The sequence below is a fragment of the Mustela putorius genome, unplaced genomic scaffold, assembly GCF_011764305.1.
Source record: "Mustela putorius furo isolate JIRA1106 unplaced genomic scaffold, ASM1176430v1.1 tig00003846_pilon_pilon_pilon, whole genome shotgun sequence".
NCBI classification, from domain to species: domain Eukaryota; kingdom Metazoa; phylum Chordata; class Mammalia; order Carnivora; family Mustelidae; genus Mustela; species Mustela putorius.
The window spans coordinates 20,671,410-20,697,289 of NW_025421999.1; the positions used below are offsets into that span (position 1 = coordinate 20,671,410).

At 37.3% G+C, this 25,880-nt stretch overlaps 1 protein-coding gene across 3 annotated transcripts in view; it reads left to right on the forward strand.

Annotated features, from left to right (window-relative positions):
• LACTB2 (lactamase beta 2) overlaps positions 1–24,161 on the forward strand; it is a 33,569-nt gene extending 9,408 nt beyond the window's left edge. The window contains exons 3-8 of one of the 3 annotated variants that reach the window (XR_200185.3): positions 2,289–2,415; positions 9,199–9,377; positions 11,740–11,888; positions 14,573–14,654; positions 14,756–15,046; positions 15,328–15,929. Coding sequence is in view for 2 of the 3 variants with exons in the window: in XM_004762378.3 (XP_004762435.1) it covers positions 2,289–2,415; positions 9,199–9,377; positions 11,740–11,888; positions 14,573–14,654; positions 15,328–15,371 (581 nt within the window). In the remaining variant the exon portion in view is untranslated. Of the gene's footprint in view, positions 1–2,288; positions 2,416–9,198; positions 9,378–11,739; positions 11,889–14,572; positions 14,655–14,755; positions 15,047–15,327; positions 15,930–24,112 lie in introns of those variants that run through there. The other 2 variants (XM_004762380.3, XM_004762378.3) reach the window with 2 other exon arrangements.
• Positions 24,162–25,880: the final 1,719 nt, after the last annotated feature.

Here is a 25,880-nt window from a genome sequence, read left to right on the forward strand (position 1 = left end):
TAGAGACAGAAAGTAGATAAGTGATTGCCAGGGGCTGGTAGGAGGAGTGAATAGGGAGTGACTACAGTTGGGTAAAGGGGTTTTTTGAGGGATTTTGAAAATGTTATAAAATTAGATAGTGATGATAGTTATACAGCTCTTTGGATATATTTTTAAAACACTGAATTGTACTCTTTGAAAGGATGAATTTTATAATATTGTGTTATATCTCCATAAGCTTTTCTTAAATATAACAATTATTATATGATTGCTTTCAGCATGCCCTTCTCCATCCTGCCTAGACAGATTGTTATTGTGAGTAGGATGTGTGTGTTTTCATGTTTGTACATAACTTTAAAAACTGACACAAAGTTATTTCATAGTATGACATTTGTTTTGTAATTTCGAGATAATGGTGAGTTTTTTGGAAGGATTGTGTGCCAGAGGTCTCACATAACTAGAAATATAATACCTCTCCTTCTTTCCTGAAAGACAAAATTATACGGATTAAAAATAAACACATACCGAAAAACCTCCCCATCTCATTCCAGAATGAAGACAGCCTTATTATGTAATGCCATTTCCCAGAATAGCATATTATTTTTTGCTTCAGCCTCTAAGATATAAAATAATAGAGTTTGGGCTGGAGAGAGTAGGTCTAGTCCCAGTGTGTTTTATTTTTATTATATTTGCAATATTTCTATCTCCTTATCTCCTATACTAGCCTGACTTCTGTGCCTTATGAGTTTTTCTCTGAATGTCTTTTTCTCCCAAGTTTCGTTGCTGTCACCTTAGTTCTAATACTCACATTCTTCCAGCTGGGTTATTAACAAGTCATCCCCTCCTGGTCTTTCTGATCTCTCACCCTCCAGTGTCCCACCTAGAGCTGCCGTATTGATCAGTTAACACTATTTGGTTTTCTTTCTAAAGAGAGTACAGTGGCACACATATGGTAGAGTTTAAATTCCTCTTTTCTGTGAAAGGCAATTTAAGGCCTTCCATGATCTGAGCTCATCTAATATCCATGTCTTTATTTCCATGTCTTAGCCAGTGTTTTGCATTAGACAAGTTGGTAGCATACATTGTTGCACATCTGCCATGCTCATTGTCATTTCTATGCTTTTCCTAATACTTTTCCCTTGCCTATAAATCATTCTCTGTACCTTTTCCCAAATCATTCATCTTGTTAGCCACATTTCAAGTTCTGTCATATTTGTGAATTTTTTCCTAATTGTTTTCCTTTCTCTAAACTATTGCTTTTATTAGCTGAAATGCCCATTTAGCATATATTAAATGGTACTGAGTATAGCTCTCTAATTATTTCTTATCTGTAAGTTTTATTTCCCCAACTGTGATAGTTTTTAAGCACTTCAATGTCACAGTGCTTGTAATCACTATATATAGTATACTTGGCACCCAGCTGTTGATTGGTTAATTGATTTTCTTTGTGTCAGTGAGAGGTAGTATGGGTTAAATTTATTTTAATGATGTAATATCTCAGTCCTGGGTTTGGGGCTTTCTTTCAGCAATTACAGAAAGAACACCATGTTATCATTTTGTTACTAAGTACTGCCATGATGCCATGACTTCTTTTGCTATATGCTAAGATTAGACAGAAAAACATTCCTCGGTTCTGTATTGCTGCCTCTTCAACACCCATCTTGATATCAAAGTACCTAAGCTATGGACACCTAAGCTATATCTTTAAATTAAAAATTAGGAGTACATGATTATGATTATGAAGAACTACTTTCAAACTTTCATATAAAATAAGAGTGATTAGAAAATCACAAAGGCTTTTATGTAGACCTAGAAGTGCCTGAGAGAATAAAAAGCTCTTTTGTTGAGGTAGAAAAAAATGGTTCAAATCCCAGAGATAGGCTGCTATAATCCATCCCATTTTCTCTTGTCTCTTAATGTTAATATTTTTTGCAATCATTCACAGTTAGCTCTATGAAAATTTGATCTCTTATTTTTTTTGTTTTCATTGAAGAATTTAAAGAGTATACTTTTAATGAAATCAGATATGAAACATGAAATGACAAAAGTGCAAAATTGAACTAATAGGAAGACTGCAGACATAAAGAAGAACAAAATCATGAATTAAGCAACAGTGTTACAAAAGGAAGGAGTTTGAAACAAGAAAGAATAAAAATGGCTGAAATAAATTAATGGGGTAGAGAAATAGCTTAAGAAATTACTGCAAAAACCAAATACAGGAAAAACATTAGGAAAGAAAGTTCATCTCTTAAAAGGCTGAATTATCATTTAGAGTATGACTTAATATATTTCATCTGTTTTGTTACTAGACACATCATATTGCATTAAAAAACTCCCACGGAATCCTCCGAGAGAAGAAATTATAGGAGATGGAAAGCAACAATATGTTTATCTGCGAGACGGAGATGTGATAAAAACTGAAGGTGCCACTCTCAGGTCAGTAAATGTCCTTTCATCAGGGAAGGGGGAGGGTTATGTATGTGTCTTATAAAAAGGGAATAAAGGAAGATTTCTGAATTTTTGCTTATATGAGTGAGGAACATCCCGGGAAGGATATAGAAGATCTGATAACATTGTTAGGTTACTCTGGGAAGAAACACCAGGTTGCTTGAGAAATAGGAGAAAAGAAAGAGTTTTCATTCTATCCACCCTTTTTAAGTTATTTGTTTCAGTTACATGATTACCAGTTTTTTAATAAAATTTAAATTAAGAAATAGATTAGTATTTCCTGCTGGGAATGGTTTAGGGCTCTACTCATCAATTAAATTCAGGACTTTCTCATGCTCTCAATTTCAAAAGATGATCCATACCTAAAGTAAATACATTTTAGGTCAGCCCCATAATCCCCCATGACCTAAATCAGGTCGAAAAGTTGTTTCATACTCAGTAATTTTAAAACTGAACTACTTAGGGTTCTCCTCTGTCCCCCAGTCTACTTGCTTTCTGACTTCAGAACACCTACTGCTCTCAGCACTTAAGATTTTATTTTTTCTTCTAAGACAGAAGCTGGCTCCAGTTCCTCTTTATCACTCCCCCTTTCCCCACCCACCACATCTTATCGTGTTAGATTTTACCTTAAAAATATTTGCCCATGCTGTCCCTTTTTCTTCATGTCCACTGCCACTACTTCTTATTTAGTATTCCTGTCTCCAGGCTCCCCTTTCCAAACTACCCTTCATACCCAATGTCACTTGAAACCTTGAGTAATTCTTAGTGCATATGAGATCATGTTTATTCTCCTTACCATGTCACTGTCTAGCCCCAAACCACTTTTCTGGTCTAAGTTCCTACCACTGCCATTGCAAATACAATTAACCATATCCAGATACCTGGACACATTATGTATGTTCATGCCTTTGCTCATGCCTTCCCCTTTACCAGGTATGCATCACTGCTTTCCCCCTACTTGTCTCCCTCATAAATACTTACTATTCATTCTTCAGACTTCAGTTCGCAAGTTACTTATTTCAGGAACCCTTTCTGGGCAGAATTAACTGCTCCCTCCTCTGACTTTTTTTTTTTTTTTTTTTGAGAGACAGAGCGAGTGAGCGAGAGAGAGGACAAGCCATGGGGAGAGGCAGAGGGGGAGGGAGAAGCAGACTCCCTGGTGAGCAGGGAGCCTGATGCAGGTCTTGATCCCAGGATCCCAGGATCATGACCTGAGCCGAAGGCAGATGCTTAACCAACTGAACCACCAGGCGCCCCTTTCCTCTCTTACTTTCATATAACTTAACATTATTTTATCATAGCACTGATTAAGTTTTATTGTAATTTTTGTATAAGTAGGTATCTCCATAAAAGGTCATCAACCCCTTAGGTTCACAGTATTAGTTAATGCCAGTCGCTGTAGCAAACCGACCCCCAAATATATCATGGTTCATACATGAAATAAGTTTTCTTCTCAGTCATATAACGTCCAGGAAGGATTCCTGATTATCAAGTGGCCCCCCTGCAGGAATATTTCAAACACCTTCCATCTTGTGAATCCACCATCCTCAAGAGTTGGTTTCAAGGTTGCTTTGTTCACCTCAGTCAGTCCAGGGGGTGGCAGAGAAGAAGCATGGAAGGGATCTTTCATGGGAGGCTTTCATAGACCAGACCTTCTGTTACATTGGCTATAAATTCAGTCATAAATAAATTCATTCACTCCTGGCTATAAGGAAGCTGGGAAATAAGGTTTAACTTCATGCCCAGGAGAAAGAGGAAGGAGGTTTGATGATAAACTAGCTTTTCTCTGATACACAGCAGAAGCCAGATTCATCTTCAGATCCTCAGTCCCTGGCATATGGAAATACTGAATATTTATCCAACAGGTAATAAATATCTACAAAGAGGGCAGTGGATAAGTATAAGTAAGTGAATGAGAAAGAGAAAATAACTGGGTATCCATGCCCCCTTTCAAGCCAGTGTTCCCTTTTTCCTAATATGCCTTTGATTTGTAAATTTAATTTATAAACCCAACTAATTTCTGGGCCATTTTCTTAAAATGTTCTTGTTGGAAATATGATAGTGTCTCCTGTAATTTGTTCATGATAACCAAAAGATAATAAACATTACATTATAAGAGAGTATTCTTGACAATTCTTTTCCCCCACCACACATTAAAGACCTATCTCAAAGTCTTGGGAATCACAGTACTGGTTTATTAATTATCACAGAATCATGGATATTAGATCTATACCTAATTTGCAGATTAAGAACATTTGGCCCTTGGTAGTTAATTACCACCCATCTGCCATAAACAGACCATATATTGTAAGGTTTTAAGAGAGCGACACAGCAGGGAGAAGAGGCAGGGGGGGGGGGAGAAGGACAAGCAGTCTCCCCACTAAGCAGGAATCCCAATGTGAGGCTCGATCCCAGGATCCCGGGATCATGACCTGAGCCAAAGACAGATGCTTAACTGACTGAGTCACCCAAACTCCCCTATTTTAAGCTTTTTTTTTTTTAAGATTTCATTCATTTATTTGACAGAGAGAGAGATGGTAAGAAAGGGAACACAAGCAGAGAGAGTGGGAGAGGGAGTAGCATGCTACTCGCTGGGTAGAGAACCCAGTGTGGGGCTCGATCCCAGGACCCTGGGATCATGACCTGAGCTGAAGGCAGATGCTTAACGACTGAGACATCTAGGTGCCCCCTATTTTAAGCTTTTTATTAACATATACAAAAAGAAAAGTGTATATCATCCATGTGCAACATGGTATATTGTTATAAACTGAACAAATCATATGAGCAGCTTTCAGATCAAGAAACAACAAGGGTGCCTGGGTGTCTCAGTTGGTTAAGCATCCAACTCTTAGTTTCAGCTCAGGTCACGATCTCAGAGCCATGAGCTTGAGCCCTACCTCAGGATCTGCACTCAGTGTGGGGTCTGCTTAAGGCTCTCTCTCCTCTTCCCTCTGCCCCTCCCCACTCTGTCTCTGTTTCTGTGTGTGTGTATTTCTAAAATAAAACTTTTAAAAAATAATTTAGTAAATAACGTTTTCACAAAAATAAATTATAATTATGCTAGAATCTGAATAAAACATTTCGTTTGCTGATGACGATGCTTCCTATTTCCATTTTTATCAAGTAAGTAAAACCCAATTGTTTTAAATATTAACAAGCAAAAGTTCATCATTAAGCAAAAGTTCCATAAACAGAAGGTAAAATCTACTTAAGTTCTCAAGTATTTGATGTCCAGTTGATCTGGTCTGCTTGCCAATTTGGGGCGGGGGGAATACATTAGAGATGGGGACAATACCCACCAAGAACCCTTTGGTTAAAAAGTAGGAAGCAGGTTTTTCAGTAGGATTTGATTCTGAATATAACCTTCAAGAATTTTCTAGTGACCTGAGTTCCATTTCTCAAAGAAAAGCCAGTCTGACAGCTTTTGTTGACTGTTCTAAATCTCCTTAGAGAGCCATCTTTATAAAGTCTACTCTATCACAGAAGTGGCAGAACTAGATAAATTGCCACCTGATGAATGGGAAGGCCACAGCTGCAGTTCCTCTGATCTTTAGCAAAGCATCTCTGATGTCATCTCCTTTTTTCCTCCTGCCTATGTGAAGTGAATTTTAACACCGTTTTTATGCAGATTAAAGCATTAGCTACCCAGGTGACTGGAGAATTAGAATTTCTGATCCCCTAATTTAAGAAATCTGTTGCCTTGGTTATCAAAGAAAACCATTACTGAGTTCTGGAGTAGGGGGTAGAGGGACAAATTGAGGGTACACTCCGAACCCATCAAAGAATAAGACAGTCTGCAGACTCTGAAAAAGGGTGGTTCTCCAAGTGAGTTTCTGTAGATTAAAAAAGATTGGCGGTCTGTTTGTAAACGCATTGTATGTATTGTATTGTATGTAAATGCATTGTCTGTTCGTAAGATTGTCCATAAGATACAAGCACACCCACACTTACATATTCTTATAGTTGTGGAAATATGCCTCTTGGAATTATTTTCATGTAATATTGAATACTTTCATCAATAGGTTTAATCAAAAAAAAAAAAAAAAGTCTCCATATCACAGTTTACTTTCCCTGTCCCAGACCTGGAGCCAACCACGTCTGCAAGAAGCCCTGGTTTCTTTGAGTGGGAAATGGTATTTCAGTTCCATCCAGAACTAAGTGTCAGGCATGCTCAAGACTAGTGGAGTGTCATTACTTCGGGGCTTTTCATAGAGTTAAGGAAAAAAATGAAATGATGAATTCAAAATGATTCCTCAATTCAGATGAGAAACAACCCCCAAAACCTTAATTTCCTCATTTATGTATTTTTTTCTTTATCCCACCGTAAAAACCTTGCTTTTCAACACCAGTTTATTATTTATATTGTCATACAGTAAACACAAAACAGTTTCAGAAACACAGTAACCAGTAACACTGCCAACAATAAACCTATTAAGTAAAATTCAAAATATCTTTCCATTTCTTTTAACCTTAAGATACATTCTATTTAAGATGTATAATCTTAGTATTTCAGAATTATTTGAATTAATAGTAGCATGATTGTGCTATCTTTCCAGTATATGGTAAGATTGATTTCTTTCATATTTATAGTTTTAGTTTTATGTTTAGAATATATATTTACATAGCTCAGAAGTTAAAACTAATAAAAAAAGTTACTATCAGATAAGTCTTGCTTGCATATCTGTTCCCTACAACCCACCTGCCTGCCCCCATAGGCAGCTGTAATTCATTAGTTTTTTATCTTCCGTTTCTTTTTACAAAAATTGGGAAATATATACGTATACCTTTTTATTTCCCCAACCTTTCTTGGACAAAATAGCAACTGTAAACATTCTTTCATGCTTTATTTTTTAAGAGAAAAGCCCTGGTTAGCATTTTTTTTTTTTTAAAGATTTTATTTATTTATTTATTTATTTCACAGAGAGAGAGATCACAAGAAGGCAGAGAGAGGGGGGAAGTAGGCTCCCCACCGAGCAGAGAGCCCGATGCGGGGCCCGATCCCAGGACCCTGAGACCATGACCTGAGCCAAAGGCAGAGGCGTAACCCACTGAGCCACCCAGGCACTCCTCTGGTTAGCATTTAATGAACCTCCTCCCCCATGGCTTGAGGACCCAGCTCCTACACACACCCATGGATTTTCTGCTCAGCTCTTCTGCTTTCCTGTCTTCAGGATGACGGGCTGTTTGGGGAGCTTTCCCTTTCCCAGAACCACACTACATCAGCAACAGGAGCAGCTTCCATCTTGTTTTTGGTAGCATTTACCTGAGTCTCCTCACCCGGCAAGGTTCCCAGTTTATCAAAGTTGACAGCTGGGCTCTGGTTGGGCTCTGGTTCCTCTTTAAGTGGTCCTGTCTCAGACCAGCTTTTCCAAAGTAACCTGGATAATGGGTGTTGAAACTGATGCTGTGGTGACACATGCCACCAGCATTACCCCCGCAGATGCTGGCCAGTGGGGCTGCGGCCGTGGCTCACGTGGCCACCAAGTTTCCGGATCTTCTCAGTCTGGATGGCTGTGTGGCTAAAAGGTGGTTGGTGATATGGCCAAAAAGAGGCAGGTACCAGGAGAACTTGCCTGACTGCAAAGGGTCTATAGCCCTGGCAGAATCAAGGATCTGCTTTGTGGCACATTCAGCAAAATTGATGTCAGAGACTGGCCCAGGGCCATGCAGCCTCCTCAGGGTGGCTGCAGAGCACAGGGGCCTGTGGACCTGAGATCTGAACCCCAGGCCAAACACAGCCCCAGGCTCCAGGACCCACACCAACCTCCCTGCTCTGAGGCCTGCCTTGTGTGGCCTGGAACACTGGACTAATAAGGTCAGGGGGTAGGTAGTTGGGTTGCAACATAGATACAGCTTGCAGCCTGCTCCAGCAGTAAAGCAGAGGCATGAAAAGAACCACACTTTTTTTTACCTCTTGACAATATATCCTGCAAATTACTCCATATCAGTTCACAGAGATCTTCATCCTTTTTTTTTTTTTGATGACTGTTGCATTGTATTCCATGGTGTGGTTGTATCACAATGTGTCCATAGTGTCTGTCCAATGGTTAGGTATCTAGGTTGTTCCTAATATTTTGTTTTTATAAATAATGTAATGAATAACTTGTATATATTTTTTGTACTTGTGAACGTGTAATCTCAGGGTAAATTTCTAGCCATGGGAGCAGTGGGTCAAAGGGTTATGTAATTTTGCTAGAAATGCCAAATTCCCCTCCATATGTGTTATACTATACATTTTTCTCTCCCAACAGCAACTTAGGAAAGTGCTTTTTTCTCAAAGTCTCACCACAAAGTATATTGTAAAATAAACATCTATGCAAAGGAAATTGAAAAAAAAACAAAATGTTTTTTAATAATAAAAGCACTGTCTCTGAGTAGTGGAATGATTGTGACTTCATATCTCCTTTAAGTAGTTTCCTTTCTATTTTCAACATTTGCTGTAATTGGTGCATGCTTATTATTTATAAAATTTTTAAAAAAGGGAAAAGTATTAAATTTATACTTCAGAGTGGGAAATCTGATTTAAAGCAGAGAATTTTCTGATGATAATTTTCAGTGGGCCACAAGAGAAAAGGGAGCTTTTTACCCAGCCCTGAGATCTGAGATCTGAACCCCAGGCCAAACACAGCCCCAGGCTCCAGGACCCACACCAACCTCCCTGCCCTGAGATTAGGCTGTCTTGTGTCTTATCCAGAGATAAGGCTGGAGAATAATTTCTTCTAAGCCTAAGAGTTTCTAATTGCTGCTATTTCTTCGTTTTCTTTTAACCAGGGTTATATACACACCTGGCCACACTGATGATCATATGGCTCTACTTTTAGAAGAGGAGAATGCTATCTTTTCTGGAGATTGCATCCTAGGGGAAGGAACAACTGTATTTGAAGACCTCTATGATTATATGAACTCCCTAAAAGAGCTATTAAAGATCAAAGCTAATATCATATATCCAGGTGGGTAGTTGCTTAAATCTAGCAAACCATTTGTGTGAAATGATGAAGAAGGTTCATTTTGATTTGTCTATGTGTGTGTTTTATATGTTTTCAGAGTTAGAAGAGATACCCATAAAGCAATTCTTTTTATGCTTTATTATGCCCCTAAGTCTTAACTAGCCATGCAATTAAAAAAGCTAGAGAGTTGGTGTACCTGGGTGGCTCAGTCGATTGGGTGACTGACTCTCGTCTTCAGCTCATGGCTCAGGTCATAATCTCAGGGTCGTGCAATCCAGCCCCACATCCAGCTATCCATTGGGCTCTGGGCTCAGTGGGGAATGGGCTTGAGATTCTCTCCTTCCACCTCCATCCCTCCCCCAGCCCCTGCACTCAACATGCTCCCTCTCTATCTAAATTAAGTAACTAAAATCTTTTTTAAAAAGGCTGAGAGTTACATTAATTACTTTATAAAGATACAAGGTTTATTTTTTAATACCCTTAAAGCTATTAATAGAACTGTTAAACAAAAGAAATAAATTTATCTTTTGGTATCTTCACTTTTGTTAATTATTAGATTTCTGTCGCAGGCCACATTTTAGCCATGAACTCTGAGCTTCAGTTTCTTTAACTCACACTACTGAAATATCTGTAGCTTCTATGTCAACTCTAAAGCTATATTAATTTCACTTCTCCAGAAAAAGAAACCTGTTTTAGTGTCTCAGCTGTCGCGCACTGCTCTGCAGCATGAATCTCCCTTCCATCCTAAAAGTGGAGAAAGATAATAAGACTCAACAAGAGGGCCCAGAAGGAAGAAGAAACTAGGTTACCTAATTTTTTAAGTCCTTCTAACTTGTTCCTAACCAGAGTCACAGAAAGATCTGTAAATAGAGTATTGTCAGTACCCTTATATTCTCTCATGAGTTTCTCTTGCCGAGAGAATCGGAAACATGGGCATTTGAATTCGTATTATGACACAAGAGGAATGGAAGCTGACAGCTGTTTTTAAAGAGAAGAGAGTATATGTTTCACTCACACTGAATGAAGCAAAGCTAATGAGAGGCTACCTAGTAATGGTTCTTAGAGTGTTTGCTTTAATGAATCCTTAAACCGGATTCCTGACACAGCAGGAGCTTATATGTAAATTGTGTCCTATAGCCACAGCCACCATATATGAGAGCCTGGCCAGTGCTGTGCAGGGACCTATACTGTGTTGTCTTCACAAAAACCCAGTGACGGGGTGCCTGGGTGGCTCAGCTGATTTAGTGTCTGCCTTCGGCTCAGGTTATGACCCCAGGGTCCTGGAATCGAACCCCACACTGGGCTCCCTGCTTGGCAGGAAGGCTGCTTCTCCCTCTCCGGCTCCCCCTGCTTGTGTTTCCACTCTCACTGTGTCTCTCTCTATCAAATATATACATAAAAAACCTTAAAACAAAACCAAAAGAAAAAACAAAAACCCAGTGAAGCAGGTAGCTTTACTTCACTTTACTGCCCAGCTGAAGAAACAAGCTCAGGGATTCAGACCCTCATGGCCCCATACAAGTAAATGATTGTCAATATTCTAACCAAAGCCCATGCTCTTTACTTGATAACAGGTGAGTCCGCCTCTGAATATTTTGTTCTCAAAAATTTTAAATACCCCTCTTGCAGACTCGTGTCATAAATTCATTTGTACTGTCTTAAAGAGCAACTAGATTTTAATATAACCTAATCTGGGTTGTCGACATTTCTGAATTACTAGCTTATACGTAAGATTCTTAAAGTTCTACTGCGGTTCTTGTGAATTTTTAATAGATCTTAGTCACATAGCGCTACTTTTTACATTCACCTTTTCAATCTCTTACATTAAGTGTGACACAGTGGTTAAGAGCATAGAGTGATTGATTAAGAGCTCTCAAGTCAGCCCTTCAGCTCCATCTCTTCTTCACTGTGTAACTGTGTGCAAGTTATCTGCCACCCCCCCATATCTCAGCTTCTGCTTTAAATATAAAGAAGGGATAATAATAGTTGCTACCTCATCGGACTCTTCTAAGAATAATATATATTAAACCTTTCGAAAAGTGCCTGGCAAATAATGAGCACTCTATAAATATTACCGATCCTTACTCTTGTGGATGCTGTTTTTATTGTTAAATGTTTATTGTTTATTTTTAATATATATAATAATATTCCATACAGATTTTGATATAATTATCTGTTTTTTTGGCATTGAGTATAATTTTTAAATCTTCTATCTGTATGGTTTTCCAGGTAATTCCTATTTGTTAATATACTTAGTGTGCTTTTTCAGTACATCATATGAATTATGGTTAAATAGAACAAATTAACTTCATTTGTACTTGATATTTTTTATCTGGTTGAAATAATTTTTATAATTCTAATTCAGGACATGGCCCAGTAATCCGTAACGCTGAAGCTAAAATTCTAGAATACATTTCTCACAGAAATATCCGAGAACAGCAAATTCTTACATTGTTTCGTGACAATTTTGAAAAATCATTTACAGTAATGGAGCTTGTAAAAAACATTTACAAGGTAATTTTCATTTATCTTATTTGTACATAGCAATGGTTTTATTAGAATAATCTTTATAATAGACTATAGATATGGTAAACTTAACACAATCTAGAACAGAATAAGTCTATTAATTTTATAAGTAGTGCTGCTTATATAAATTCAAGATCAGCAATCTCAACTTTCTAGAACACAGAAGTTAAACAAATAGAAACGGACCTGGGGAACCCAAAAGAAACATTCCAAGCTATCATTAAACCATACATACTTCATCTTGTAGGAGAGACTATTAACAACACCCTAATGATTAAGTTTTGTAATGATTTATGTATTATTGTAGCCATCTTGATAATTGGTGTCCTAGCTCATAGCAAGTGAGAAGGGTGATCTGCTAGTGACATACTAGGTTAATAGCAGTAGAAAGTAGTAGCAATGCTTAACGAGAGAGAAGGAGGAGAAAGTACATATAAAAGAACATGGCTAGAATAACTTACAATGTAGAGAAAAAAGTGCTCTCACTTCAGTGGCCTCTGACTACATATATAACAGCACTGTGAGGCAATCAATTAGTATAATTCCATTTTCAACAAAGATTACCTGGGTTTAAAAATTGCCACTACTGGAGCACCTGGCTGGCTCAGGCAGAAGAGTGTGCTGACTCTTGATCTCAGGGTCATGAGTTCAAGCCCCATGTTGGGTTCAGAGATTACTAAAAAATAAATAAATAAACTTAAAAAAAAAAAAACCTCCCACTACAAAAAACACCTCCCACTACTACAAACTGTATAGCCATAAGATACATGAGAGTGAAAAGTACCTGGGGACAATTATAATTAGTAAAGAAATTTAATGTTCCATTGGCCCAAGTGATCAAAAAACAATCATATACTCAGTGTGCTTAGGTTAAAACAGCTAAAGATAAAAAAATGCCATTGGCAAAAGGGTAATATAAATATTTAAATTCTGTGAAAGAGCTCCTTTCCTCATAATAATAGAATATAGCCACACTAGACTATACATTGGTACATTGGGATTTTTATTCCTAACTTAAGTACTGACAACAGAACTCTGGAATCACCCTCCCAGATGAGTCATCAAGCAATTGTCCATCCCTTCAAAATGATGATTCTGCATTTAGAGGTGTAGTCACTGTATTCACTGTAAAAATGTGTCACATACCTGTTATGTATAGAATGGCATAGGTATTCTAGAGAGATTTATTCATTCAATATTTACTGGATGCCTTTTGTATGCCACACAGTAGACTAGGTACTGAGACACAAAGATGACATACATCCCTACCCCAAAGGACTCATAGTTTATTGAAAACAGACATGTTCAACAGATGCTTATAATACCGAATTAATCATTTTTGAGCACCTTATTGTATGGTAGACTCTGTACTCATTGGTTTACACTTACAAATGTAATTTGAGGCCCTTAATTCATATGCCTTGAATTTTTAATACATAAAGATTCCAATGTAATAGACTTTTAAAAAGTGTGAGCTAAGTAACTTCCAAAGGCACACAACTAACAGGTAGCACATACTCAAAAGTGAGATGTCAGATACTCAAGTCTTGTTTTTTCTATCATACCAGGCTTCCTATAAGACTTTTACACAGTATATCAGAGCATAAAATAAAGAGGAATAAATTTCACCTGATGGAAGATGCAGGGTACCGAGGCTTGTCTGGAAAAGCTTTAAAAACTTAGTTATTTAACCAGTTTTGAAGAAGCCATTTCCAAGAATTTTCCAAGCCAGAGTACAGGAGGAAGTCATTGTAGACAGAAGGAAAAACATGCTTTGCAAGTAATAAAAGAGAATTGTATATGTATATTGTATATGTTTGAAAACCCACAAAGAGATTGCATATGACAGGAGCACAGAATGCACATGTGGATGGGCAGGAAAGGAGTCTCAGGAAATGAAGCAAGAAAGACAGACATGATCAGATCATGGTAGCCTTGACTGCCATCCTAAAAAATATGGGCATTAGCCAATAACCTGGGCATGACCACTGAAGGATCTTAGGCAGAGGAGTCACATAATTAGATCTAGAAGATCACAGTGATGGATATAGTATATGGTAATGGAGCTTAAGAGAGGGCTTGGTTTTGGAAGTTTATATTTGGGGAACAATAATGTGTGATGTTGCTGTGTTAAGTTGGTTGAGTAAGAAGTGAGTCAACAATACAACTCAATGTAAGTAAACATGAAGTTTAAGAGAAGTCTAAGGAAGTTTCCAGATGAAAACTAAAGGATGACAGAGATAGGATAACTAAGGGAAATGTACAAGGATATTATCATGTAACATAATAAGTAAACCATAGGGCCAATTGTCCATAGTACCATCAAAACTCTAGAATAATTTTTACAGCTATTTATTTATTCATTCATAAAATACGGAGTTCCCACTATGTGCTAAGCATTGCTAAGCACTGGGTATATAGTAATGAACAAAACCAATGCTGATACTGTCCTTATAGATCTTACAGTCTATTTTATGTATATGTATATAGATAAAAATAGAGTGGCCTAAAGCAAGACATATACAAAGTGAAATCACTTTGATTATTCCTATATAAAAATGTATTTAAGTTAAAGTTTTCCTTTTCTTCCATGTTTTAATAATTTCAACAAGATTAACTCATTCTTTTTTAAAAAAAGAAATGTCTTCTTTCACCCTCATTTTTTCTTTTAGAATATTCCTGAGCATTTACATAAAATGGCTGAACATAATGTCTCACTTCATTTGAAAAAATTAGAAAAAGAAGGAAAAATTTGTAAGTATATTTCCAAATTTCAATTATTTTATTACCAGCTTTTAAAATATATATATATATATATATATATATATATATATTTTTTTTTTTTTACAAACTAGTTTGCTTTTAGGAAAAATAACGCCCACCAGAGTCCTTCCTTGAATGTCACTGTAAGAAGGAGAAAAAAGCGATATGAAGGGTTAGTAGTGAAAGGCCAGTGGACCACAAATTGGAAGCTAAAGCTCCCACGGGAATTAGAATTTTGCTTAGGGGTTGCAGTTCTTACCCACCACAACTACAATCAAAGGCATGTAACGGGAAGATAGCCTCTCTTCTCCCTACCACGAGACCACAAAGAATTTCACATGCAGAAGATTTGGGAACAGCCAAACATTTTAGCAGTAGTAAAGGTAATAAACTCAAAAATATTAAAGCAGTAATTCTATAAGTGTTTACTAGTGTTAGATTAATTCAGCAAATTAACAATCTTTATAGAAGTTTAATCCTTAAAAATCAAGAAGCTTGAAACTTGAATTTTCTGTAGAAGCTTCAGCAGTACTTTTATATGTACAAAAAAAACCACCTTTATATTAAGCAACAAAATTGTTTTAGGAATTTCTAGCCACAAAATAACTTAAAATCCATTGCTTATCTTTTGTTAAATTTTTACTCTCTAATTTTCTTTCCACAGCTAGCAACACGGATCCTGACAAGAAATGGAAAGCTAATCTTTAGTTTCAGATTAATGAAAGCTTTTTGTTTTTATTTTTAGAGAATGGTATATTTTCTCAACTACAGTTATTTACAATGAATATAGAGTATAGAACATTGAAAATAACCCTAGATATACTTTATAATAATATGTTACTTCTTCTGAAATATATATTACATTTTACGTATATAATATAGGTTATTTATCTAATCCAAGTGTTATAGCATTTTACCAAAAACTCAGAATCCAACAGTTTATCCAAGTTCAGCAGATTTATAGTTACTTTAAAAATCATAAAATTTATTTAGGTTAAACTGGGTATTATTCTTGGAGATTCATTATCTATTACAAATGGCTAATAATAGTGTTTTTTCCAGCTGCTTCAGTTAACAGAACAGATTTCTATATAATCCTTCTTTATTTCTATCTGTAGATAATAGCTTTGTTTTCATGTTTCTATCAATTGTATTATGATTTGGCTTTAGTTCTATAGCTCTGTATCCTGTGTATTTTTTATAATGTATCTCACAAATGATTCATAAACATCAACTTATAGTAATTAAAAAATATTAAATTCCTAATTAAAAGCATTATATGGGGCGCCTGGGTGGCTCAGTGGGTTGAGCCGCTGCCTTCGGCTCAGGTCATGATCTCAGGTCCTGGGATCGAGTCCCGCATCGGGCTCTTTGCTCAGCAGGGAGCCTGCTTCCTCCTCATCTGCCTGCCTCTCTGCCTACTTGTGGTCTCTCTCTGTCAAATAAATAAATAAAATCTTTAAAAAAAATAAATAAATAAAAGCATTATATGATAGTTATTTCCATAACCCATAGTATAACTAACTTAGTTTTCAAGTTTAGATTTTAGTGTATAGACAGTCACCATATATATGAATTATATACCAAAAGTTTGTTGTTGTTGTTTTTAACTAGAAGATTTGCAAGAAAGGGCTTTTTTTATACAAGTAGTGTTCTTAAATATAGTGGTTAGGTTCTCAGGGTAGCCAGCAAGGCTTATTTAACCCATAAGGTTGCCAAACTACTATACTAAAATGAGCTCAGAATCCTGAGAATGTCCTTTATTTTAATTCTTTACTAAAGCTAAAACTTTTAACATTTTTTTTAAACTATCTTTGACATCCTCACCTTTTTCTGCCCCTTTTCCCAAGATCCCTAGCTTTGTCATACTATATGTAACACTTGTTTTCATGCCTTAGAGACCTGTTTTATTCCTAAAACCCATTTCATGTTACAAAATAACTGTGAACTCCACAACAACAACAGAAATAATTCCATTCTGAAATGGGCAAAGGACTTAAATAGACATTTCTCCAAATAATATATACAGATGGCCAGTAAGTACATGAAAATATGTTCAATGTCACGAATCGTTAGGGAAATGCAAATTAAGACCACAATGAGATACCACTTCACTCACTTAATAGGTTGGCTATTATAATAAAAAATAATAAAAGTGTTGGGGACAATCTGGAGAAAATGGAATGCTTGTGCACTACTGGTGGGAATATAAAATGGTATAGCTGCTATGGAAAACATTATGGTGCTTCCTCATAAATTAAACATATGATCCAGAAATTCCACTTCTGGTATATACCCAAAAGAATTGAAAACAAGGACTGGAACAGACATTTGCACACCCAGGTTCATGGCAGTGTTACTCACAATAGCCAAAGGTGGAAGAAACCCAAGTGTCCATTGAAGGATGAATGGATAAACAAAATGGTGTCTATATAGACAATGGAATATTATTCAGCCTTAAAAAGGAAGGAGATTCTGACATGTGCTGCAATATGGATGAAACTTGAAGACATTATTCTAAGTGATATAAGCCAGTACAAAAGGACAAATACTAGATTCTCATTTGAGGTACCTAGAGTAGTCAGATTCATAGAGACAAAAAGTATAATGGTGGATGCCAGGGACTAGGAGAGAGGGAGAAATGGGCAGCTAGTGTTTAGTGGACAAGGAACTGCAATTTGAGAAGATGAAAAAAGTTCTAGAAATGGATGCTACTCATGATTACCCACAAAAACAATGTGAATGTACTTAATGCCACTGAAAAGTATACTTTAAAATAGTTAAAACAATAAATTAAAAAAATAACTAAGTAGAGGCGCCTGGGTGGCTCAGTGGGTTAAGCCTCTGCCTTCGGCTGAGGTCATGTCATGGTCTCAGGGTCCTGGGATCTAGTCCTGCATCGGGCTCTCTGCTCAGCAGGGAGCCTGCTTCCCCCTCTCTCTCTGCCTCTCTGCCTACTTGTGGTCTCTGTCTGTCAAATAAATAAATAAAATCTAAAAAAAAAAAAAAAATTAAGTATTTTCCCCAATACCACCCAAAAAAACAGATCAGTATTCCCATTTCCTAAGTATAGTATATATCAGCAAAATTTAGATAAGAAATCTGATTATGTATGTAAATGTTGAGATACCTCTTAATCTGCATCTCCTCCATTCTTTCCTATCTCTGACTACACCAGTTGATCAAACCAGAAAAACCCAGTAGTTATTTTTGACATGCCCCCATTCCTCATCTCATCCAATTCTTCAAGTACTTCTTTGCTCTAGAATTTTTTGTCTCTACCTCTTATTCCACCAGTGCTTCTTAGTCCAGGCAGTCATCCTCTCTTTCATTGACAACTGCAAAATTCCTTAACTCTGGTCTCCCTACTTCTGTTCTTGGAAGGAGTTAGGGGACAGGGAAGAGAAGGGCATTCTGAACTGAAGAAGTCTGCACAAAGCCATGTAATCATTGTCTTTTTAAGGAACCATGGCACAACTGCAATTGGAGCTACTGGATGAGGGATGACAATGGAAGGCCCTTAAATTTCCTGGTTTTTGAAAGAGTCTAGGCAACTGACCTTTAACAAAAACAGTGGCACCCACTGAGTATCTGCTTTGTGCTGGGTACTGGATCAGGCACTGGGGACACATTGGGGAACAAAAGAGATTCTCTACCCTCAAAAGCAGTCATGGAGATGCACAGTCACAATACGGAATACCATTAAATTTGGTTGAGTTATAGAAAGCTTAGAGGAGCCTGAGCTCAGTCTTCAAAGATGAGTAAAGTGGTATCCAGATCCAGGTAAAGAAGTTAGAGATATTTAGGAGATGAGAATTATTATTCCAGTTGGAAGAAATAGTATATGCACATAAACAGAGAGATGGCAGAGTGTCACACAGTTGGGGAACTAAGTTCTATAGCTAGAGTAGATCATTTTTGTGGCTTGAGGTCTTAGAAACAGGCAGCAGCTCAGAAACACAGAAATTTCACAGGAATCAATGTACTGTCCTCCAGCCATGCTTCACAAAGGCTGGAGCATGCATAATTAAGGAATTAAGAGGCTAAGCACAGTCCAGAGAAGTTCTAGTCTTACTTTGTTCCCTCCTCAAAAGCAAGTTTGTCCCCAACCAATATGGTAATTTCATCTCTTCGTTTCTCTCATATCAGCCAATTACTTTATCCTCCACTCAATATACCCTGTAGTTTTGGATTACTCACAGCTTCGGCTTGCACATTTTCTGTTTACTCAAGAGTTACATTCTCCTTGTCATCACCTCTGCCTTCTCTCTGTATATCTTCAACTTCTGTTTTGCAACAGAATAGCCCTCCATGGGTCTCAGACTCAGACTCATAGAAAAGGACCTGCTTGATGTAATTAATCTTCACTGCCCCTGTTTAAAAGAGCTTTCCTGACATTGTGTCTTATATTATTGACCAGCCTTTATGGTAACTATGCTAGACCAATCATCTGGGACTAAAAGGGAACCCATTCAACAGTAGATGGGGTAAGGATTCTGAGATTGGGCCTTTTCGGTCAGTGGGAGAAGCCAAAAAGCAGCAGAAGGAGTCTCAAAAGTAATAGAAAACAGGGTAACAGATATGAGAAATATTTATGAAAAGGGGGAGGGCGCCTGGGTGGCTCAGTGGGTTAAGCCTCTGCCTTTGGCTCAGGTCATGATCCCAGGGTCCTGGGATGGAGCCCCACATCAGGCTCTCTGCTCAGCAGGGAGCCTGCTTCTCCCTCTCTCTCAGCCTGCCTCTCTGCCTACTTTTCTGCCTACTTGTGATTTCTCTGTCAAATAAATAAATACATAAAAAATCTTAAAAATTTTATGAAAAGGAACAGCACTTAGAAACTACTAGATCTTGAAGGATGGGGATCAAGTAGAAAGGGAGAAGTCTAGTAGAGCTTTGGTTTCTGGCTTGGACAGCTGAGTAGATGCTGACCTGATGATCAAGATAAAAAAAAATAAAGGAAATGGAGTAGGTAGAATGGGTAAGGAAGCAAAGCTGCATTCTACTGCAGATGAATTTGAAGTACCAACGAACATCCAAAGGTAGATTCCTAGAAGGCACTTTGATCTATGGAGCTGGGGCTAATAGGTACAATATATTTTGCTGCAGCTGAAAGAAACTTATTTTCAGCTAGCTTAAGCAAAGTTCATTGACACATGTAACCAACCTAAGAAGGATAAGGGTAGAGCCAGGCTTGTGAACAAGGACGAAGATTTGGATCCCATCAATACAGCCCAAACCTCTCATTCCTATTTCCTTTTTCATATGTCAGAGACCCCAAAGCAGATTGGCTTCATCACATGGTAAAGGACACGGCTACAGGCAGCTCTGGACTCAGAGCCTAACCACTCCATAAGCAGTAGGCAAAACTGGTTCTTTCAGCTTCAGTTTGGAAAACGCTAGGGGAAGGACTCAATGATTTACACTGGCTCATTATCCAGTCCTTGGGTCAGTCTCTGTGATCTACAAAACATGACCATACTACATTTAGCCCAGCTTTGGTGACATGTCTACCCCTGTGGTCAGAATGAGTGAGAACTGTTCTCAGATAAATAAGAGTCACAGGAAGATTCTGGAGCAATATTGATTCCTTAATGAATAGCTTTCCTTTCCTTCCAATGTATATAAAACAGTTCTCTGCAGTAGCTCACAGAATGACTGGACCAACTTCATGCAAACCGAATCTTTTCTGTGTGTTTCTGTGAGATTTTTTGTGTGTGTTTTTAAGTTATCTGGGAGTGTTTTCATACCTCCAGATTGTCACTTCAAGAAAAAGTCACAAAAATTGGCTAGCAGCAGGGAAACTAAAATCCTAGAGAAAATGAGAAAAGATTCAAATGCAGATGTTTCTTAATTCTGCCAGTACTATACATTGGTGTCCCCTCCTTTGCAAGTACCTCCTTGCTTACCAGAGCATGGATCAGCATGAAACTTCCTACCAATTTCCAGGAATTGTTGGAGCAGGAAAATGTACCATAATCAGGCTTTTCCCCCAATCCACTGGGGGGGGGGGGCGGCTGTTGAAAGGACACTTTGTTTTGAAAAATAAAAGTTCAATATTTGAAATATTGATTGTGAAAGTCTTAGCTCCAGCTGCCTTGGTGCTGGGCCTTCTGAAACATTTGGAATTAAAATGGAGAATGGAGGAGGGATAGATAAAAGTGTATTTACTTGTGTATGCAGAAAGTATCTCTGGAAAGATACCAAAACTATAAGAAAGCTTGATCAAGGATAGGATAATCACTAGGACAGAGGTGTTTTAGCAGCCAAAAAAAAAAAGGTCAATAGTATTAAAGAAAGACTTTTTTTATGTGCTGTTTATGCTTATTTTACTCGTTATTGGATTTTATGACACTAAATTCTCAAAAATATTATCATATTGTTACTGCATATTACCAATTTTACCCTGAAAGATTGCTCATAAATTTTAATATTCTGATTCCTCCACAAATCCACATTAAAATCCATTAACATTATAGGCAGTTTCAAAAAACATTAAGCATTATTCTTTGAAAATGTAATTCTATTTAGTACTATTTATGACAGACTTACCACATGTTTATTGCTACTCCTTTCCAAGAGCCAATAAAAAAATACATATTAAGTGTACAGAGTTATAGATTTTTAAAAAACACACACTAAAAGGTACAAACCGGAGAAGATGGAGTGCAAGAGGGGATTGCACAGATTATAGCCAAATTTCGAAAAACTGCAAACAGAGCAAGGGCAGTGATGCAACGATAGTTTAAAATTACTGTAGGAAGGAAGAAAGCCGATTCACCATAACAACCCCTTGAGAGGTTAGGGCCTAGAGGCACCAGGTGCTGCAGAAGATGGGGGCAGTTCTCTGTTCTAAAAGTGGGATTGCTGAAAGCTTCTATGTGCAACATACCTGAGTGCTACACAGCCAGGCAACTGCTACCCCAGGAAAGAAACCAAAATTTATTCTTGGAAGTGAAAGGCAGGAAAAAAAAAAAAAAAAAGTGAAAAAAACAGTAAACGTCTATCCCCCTTTCCTTACCTGTCCTCAGAACAGTGGCTTCCAAGCAGATGGCTGCGAGGTGGAAGATTGAGAATTTCCTCTCTAGGGAAAGTGAATGGTACAGACTAAAAATTCTTAACATACATTTATATATAGGTTCTACAACAGAATGGCCCATCTCCCTACAGTGAAGCCTACCGTCTGACAAACCCTTCCATTCACCCACCCACACATACATAGTTTCCAGTCAGTATTTCTCAATATAAACAGAAATCCAAAGTACATCAGAAATGAAAGAACAAAATAAGCAAGTATAGGGAGAAAAAGACAGTGTAAGAAAAAATATTTAATTATTAGTATTCTTAGATGAGGAAAAGTATTATAATTTGTAAAACAAGAAACAACAGGATACTATGAAAAACAGTTCTATGAAAAAACTTCAGAAAGTAAAAAATATAACCAAAATAAACAAATTTTGGGAAAGAAAGTTGAGAAAGTCTTTGGAAAACAAAACAAACATAGGAAACAGAAGGGAAAAGATAGAAGGCTTTAGGAGGAAACGAGGAGGTATAATATTAAAGTATTAGGGGTTCCAGTAAAAAACTCAAAATAGTCAGAAATTATCAAAATGAAATACGAAAATTTCTTAGAACTGAAGGACCTGAGTCTCAGCTGAGAGAGTCTACTTAAAACAATCCACACTAAGTCATAACATTATAAAATGTCAGACCATCAGGATAAAGAGGAGATCTTAAGAGATTCTGGGTTGTGGGTATGGTGGTAGGATTGAGGGTGTGGAATCACTTAGAGCCTGATGAAAACAGCACTACTTTTTACAGTGTGTATTAAGGCATAATGCCTTCAAAAATCTGAGGGAGGAAATTATTTGCCCGATAAGTTTATAACCAACCAATTTATGGTGTGTGTGCAAGGACTCAAAATGTATTATCTGTATGCCCCTTTAGGGAACTACTGGATAATGTACTCCAGAAGAACAAAAACAGAAAGGTATACAATTGAAATAGTAAATCCAACGTAGGAAAATGTCAAAAATAAGTTATAAGACAAAGGTGTGCCTAAAACCTGCTCTAAATTGGAGCAGGAGGAAGTGGGGGCTCCTAGAGAGAGATTTCCAGAGGGGAAAATGGAACTGACAGGTTCGCTGGTATGTTTGAGCCTTTGGGTAGTCATACAACAGCCCTAGTTGACCAACTGAAACAATGACCAGTTAATAGAAAACTACACTGGTGAGGAAAACATGAGGCAATCATTGGATTCCAAAAAACAAAAGCTACGCAAGGAAGGAATAATTATGAAATAGTATCTGTCACTGCAATTTTACAAAGGCAATAATAAGGTAAGCACTGCCTAAAAATTATGGTCTAGGGTAATAGAAGAAAGGAAATGGGAGATTGAGAATGCTAAATCATCAGCTCAGATAACAGAAAGTCAATAAAGTCTAAAATTAACAAATCAGGAAATAGAAGTATAAGCATTTTACTAATGCCAGAAAAAGAATCTCAAAAACAGAAAGAGATTGGGAAATAGTTTTCCTGTTAGTGCTATTTAATTTTTAAATTAAGTAAATGGTTTGATATAAACTAAACATTTTAATGTCAAAATCCTGATACTATGCAATGGGTGAGTTCCAACTCTTTTAGTCCAGTGGAACAAGCACTTTTGTCATAGAATTTTCTCCTGCAAAAATTATCAGCAGTTGGAAATAATGAGATTCGTGCTTATTTAGTGTTCTCATAGCCCTAAGGATAAGAATCTTGAAGTTCATATTCCTTAGTGGATATAAATGTCAAGCATAAAGTTTTCCCTAAGAGGAAATCCTGCCCCTACTATCCTGGAGAACCTGGAGAATTAAGGTTGAACTGGAGTCATAGATGTCCGTGACCTTTAAAGTTTCACTGCAGTATGAAAATCATCTAAAGATAACTAGACCTGAAGTCACCCGGAATCCAGCAGAGTGCTATTTATAACTCTGTGGTAGATCCCAACGTTGTATTCCAGCCCTAATATAGTACAGTATTCAAGATCTATCATAGTTCGAGTTTCTCTTATTGAGATCTAAACTGAATTTAGGATTCGGTAACTAGCCCATGTAAAGAAGAAAAGACTCTGCCTCTATCTCTCAGAGACTTCAGCTAACTCTCTATATTGTCCGTTAAGTTTCTTACGACAAAATTTGCAGGAAAGGTAATACTGATATGACAGACTCCCTCACTTATGTTCACTAGTGTTTTTAAGAACTTCGGGGTGGCTAATGACCCTGAAAAAGTACTCTTCTGAAGAAAACAGTATTTTTTTCAAATCATAGGCTTTCAAATATAAGTTAGGCTGCAGCAAGCTGGACATGTACATGACCTTATTTATATAAGGTATATACTATATACATGTATATGACCTTACTTTGTGCATGAGTGTATTTTTTTTTTAATGAATTTATTTATTTACTTGACAGAGAGCAAGAGAAGGAACAGAAATGGGGAGTGGGAACAGGAGAAGCAGGCTTCCCACTGAGTATGTGGCCGGACTCAGGGCTCGATCCCAAGACTCCAGGATCATGACCCGAGCCAAAGACAGATGCTTAACGACAGAGCCACCCGGGCACCCCTGTGTGTGAGTATATTAATACTGTGCTATCTTTGGCACTGAAGTGTTTGGAGGAAAGTGCATCTCAACCAAAAGACCAGCCAATTAGTTTTTCCCATGTTTGTTGCTATGATTCCCTAAGATTTTAACCCACTGAGTATCTAATTCCTCCCTTTAGGTTGAGCCTGACAGATACACTAGAGGCAAATGAAGCATGAAACATGAAAAGCCTATGCTTTTCATGTTTTCCCCAGGGTTGAAGAAAACTTTTCACTAACAGAAGTTCTCTGGTTTTGCACCACGGAAGTCTTCCCAGCATACTTTGTGGAAGTAGCCAATCCAGCCTCCTTCCTCTAAATCAGTTTTCAAAAATGGTAAAAATGTCTGTCACAAATGATAGATCTCAAAATTCTGCATCTAAACCTGAAACCTCCAGGAATATTATTAGCAGTCCATTCTCCCAGCACAAAATGTACTCTTGGACCACTTGTGTCCCTATTAGCTGGGACACTTGAGTATTTCAAATGCATATTTCTGGACCCTAAGCAGATTTACTGAACCAGAATTTCTGAAGAGGACTAAGGAACACAATTTTTTCTATCAACCCTGATGATTGTTTTCCCAGATCAAGAGAATTCTAATTTAGTATTGTGTTGTTGGTTTTTATTTGTTAAAGGTTAGTGTGAGATACGTACAAAATCTCTGGGTTTGTTTGGGTTTTTTGTTTGTTTTTTTTTTGTTTGTTTCAGAGCTATTGAGGACATTGCCTATTTTATTATTCAATGTTCTTTGGTTTCCATGGAATGAAATCCCTTTCTGATTCCAGAGCTAGATAAAAGGTTTTCTCTCCTGTGAACTGATATGTTTCTTTTATTAGACTAGTATTTGTCAAATTTGGCTAATCATCAAAATCACCCAGGGAAATTTTTAAAAATACACAGCTTCCCAGACCCCTTGTAAAACCCATTCATGTGATGCTAATAATTAACCATGTTTCAAAAACTGTACATGGGATGGTATGTAGATAATTCACAATGATCACTTTTTGCTTTGACTTCCTGGAAGCTAGACTTAAAACAATTTTTTCTTGGAATTCAGTTGTTGGTGGTTTTTTTTTTAAGATTTATTTATTTATTTGAGAGAGGGAAGGGGCAGAGGAAGAGCAAGAATCCCATGCAGGCTCCCTGCTGAGTGTGGAGCCCAACTCGGGGGCTCAATCCCATTACCCTGAGATCATGATCTGAGCTGAAATCAGGAGCTGGAGGCTTCATTGACTGAGCCACCCAGGCACCCCAGAATTCAGTTCTTTAATATAATTATTCTCCTTTTCTTTCCCCATTGTATTATTTGTCTGTTTTGGTATTTTTTAATGAATTTCAATTTCAGGGGAAATAATTCATAATAATACTATCCTTTGGACCAGCACATTCCTTGCAAGAGCATTTAAGCCTAAAATAAATCAATTATTAGGAATTACAGAGTGAAAAAATCTGGTGGGCTGAAAAGTTTCATCATTCAGATTTTATGGAGACTTCACAGGAAATTGTTGTTTGAGAAACGCTCTGAAAATCATTGCTATTAAAAGCCATATACATAATTAAGCTTCTGATCCCCTTTCAGCCCCTTTGCTACGGGTA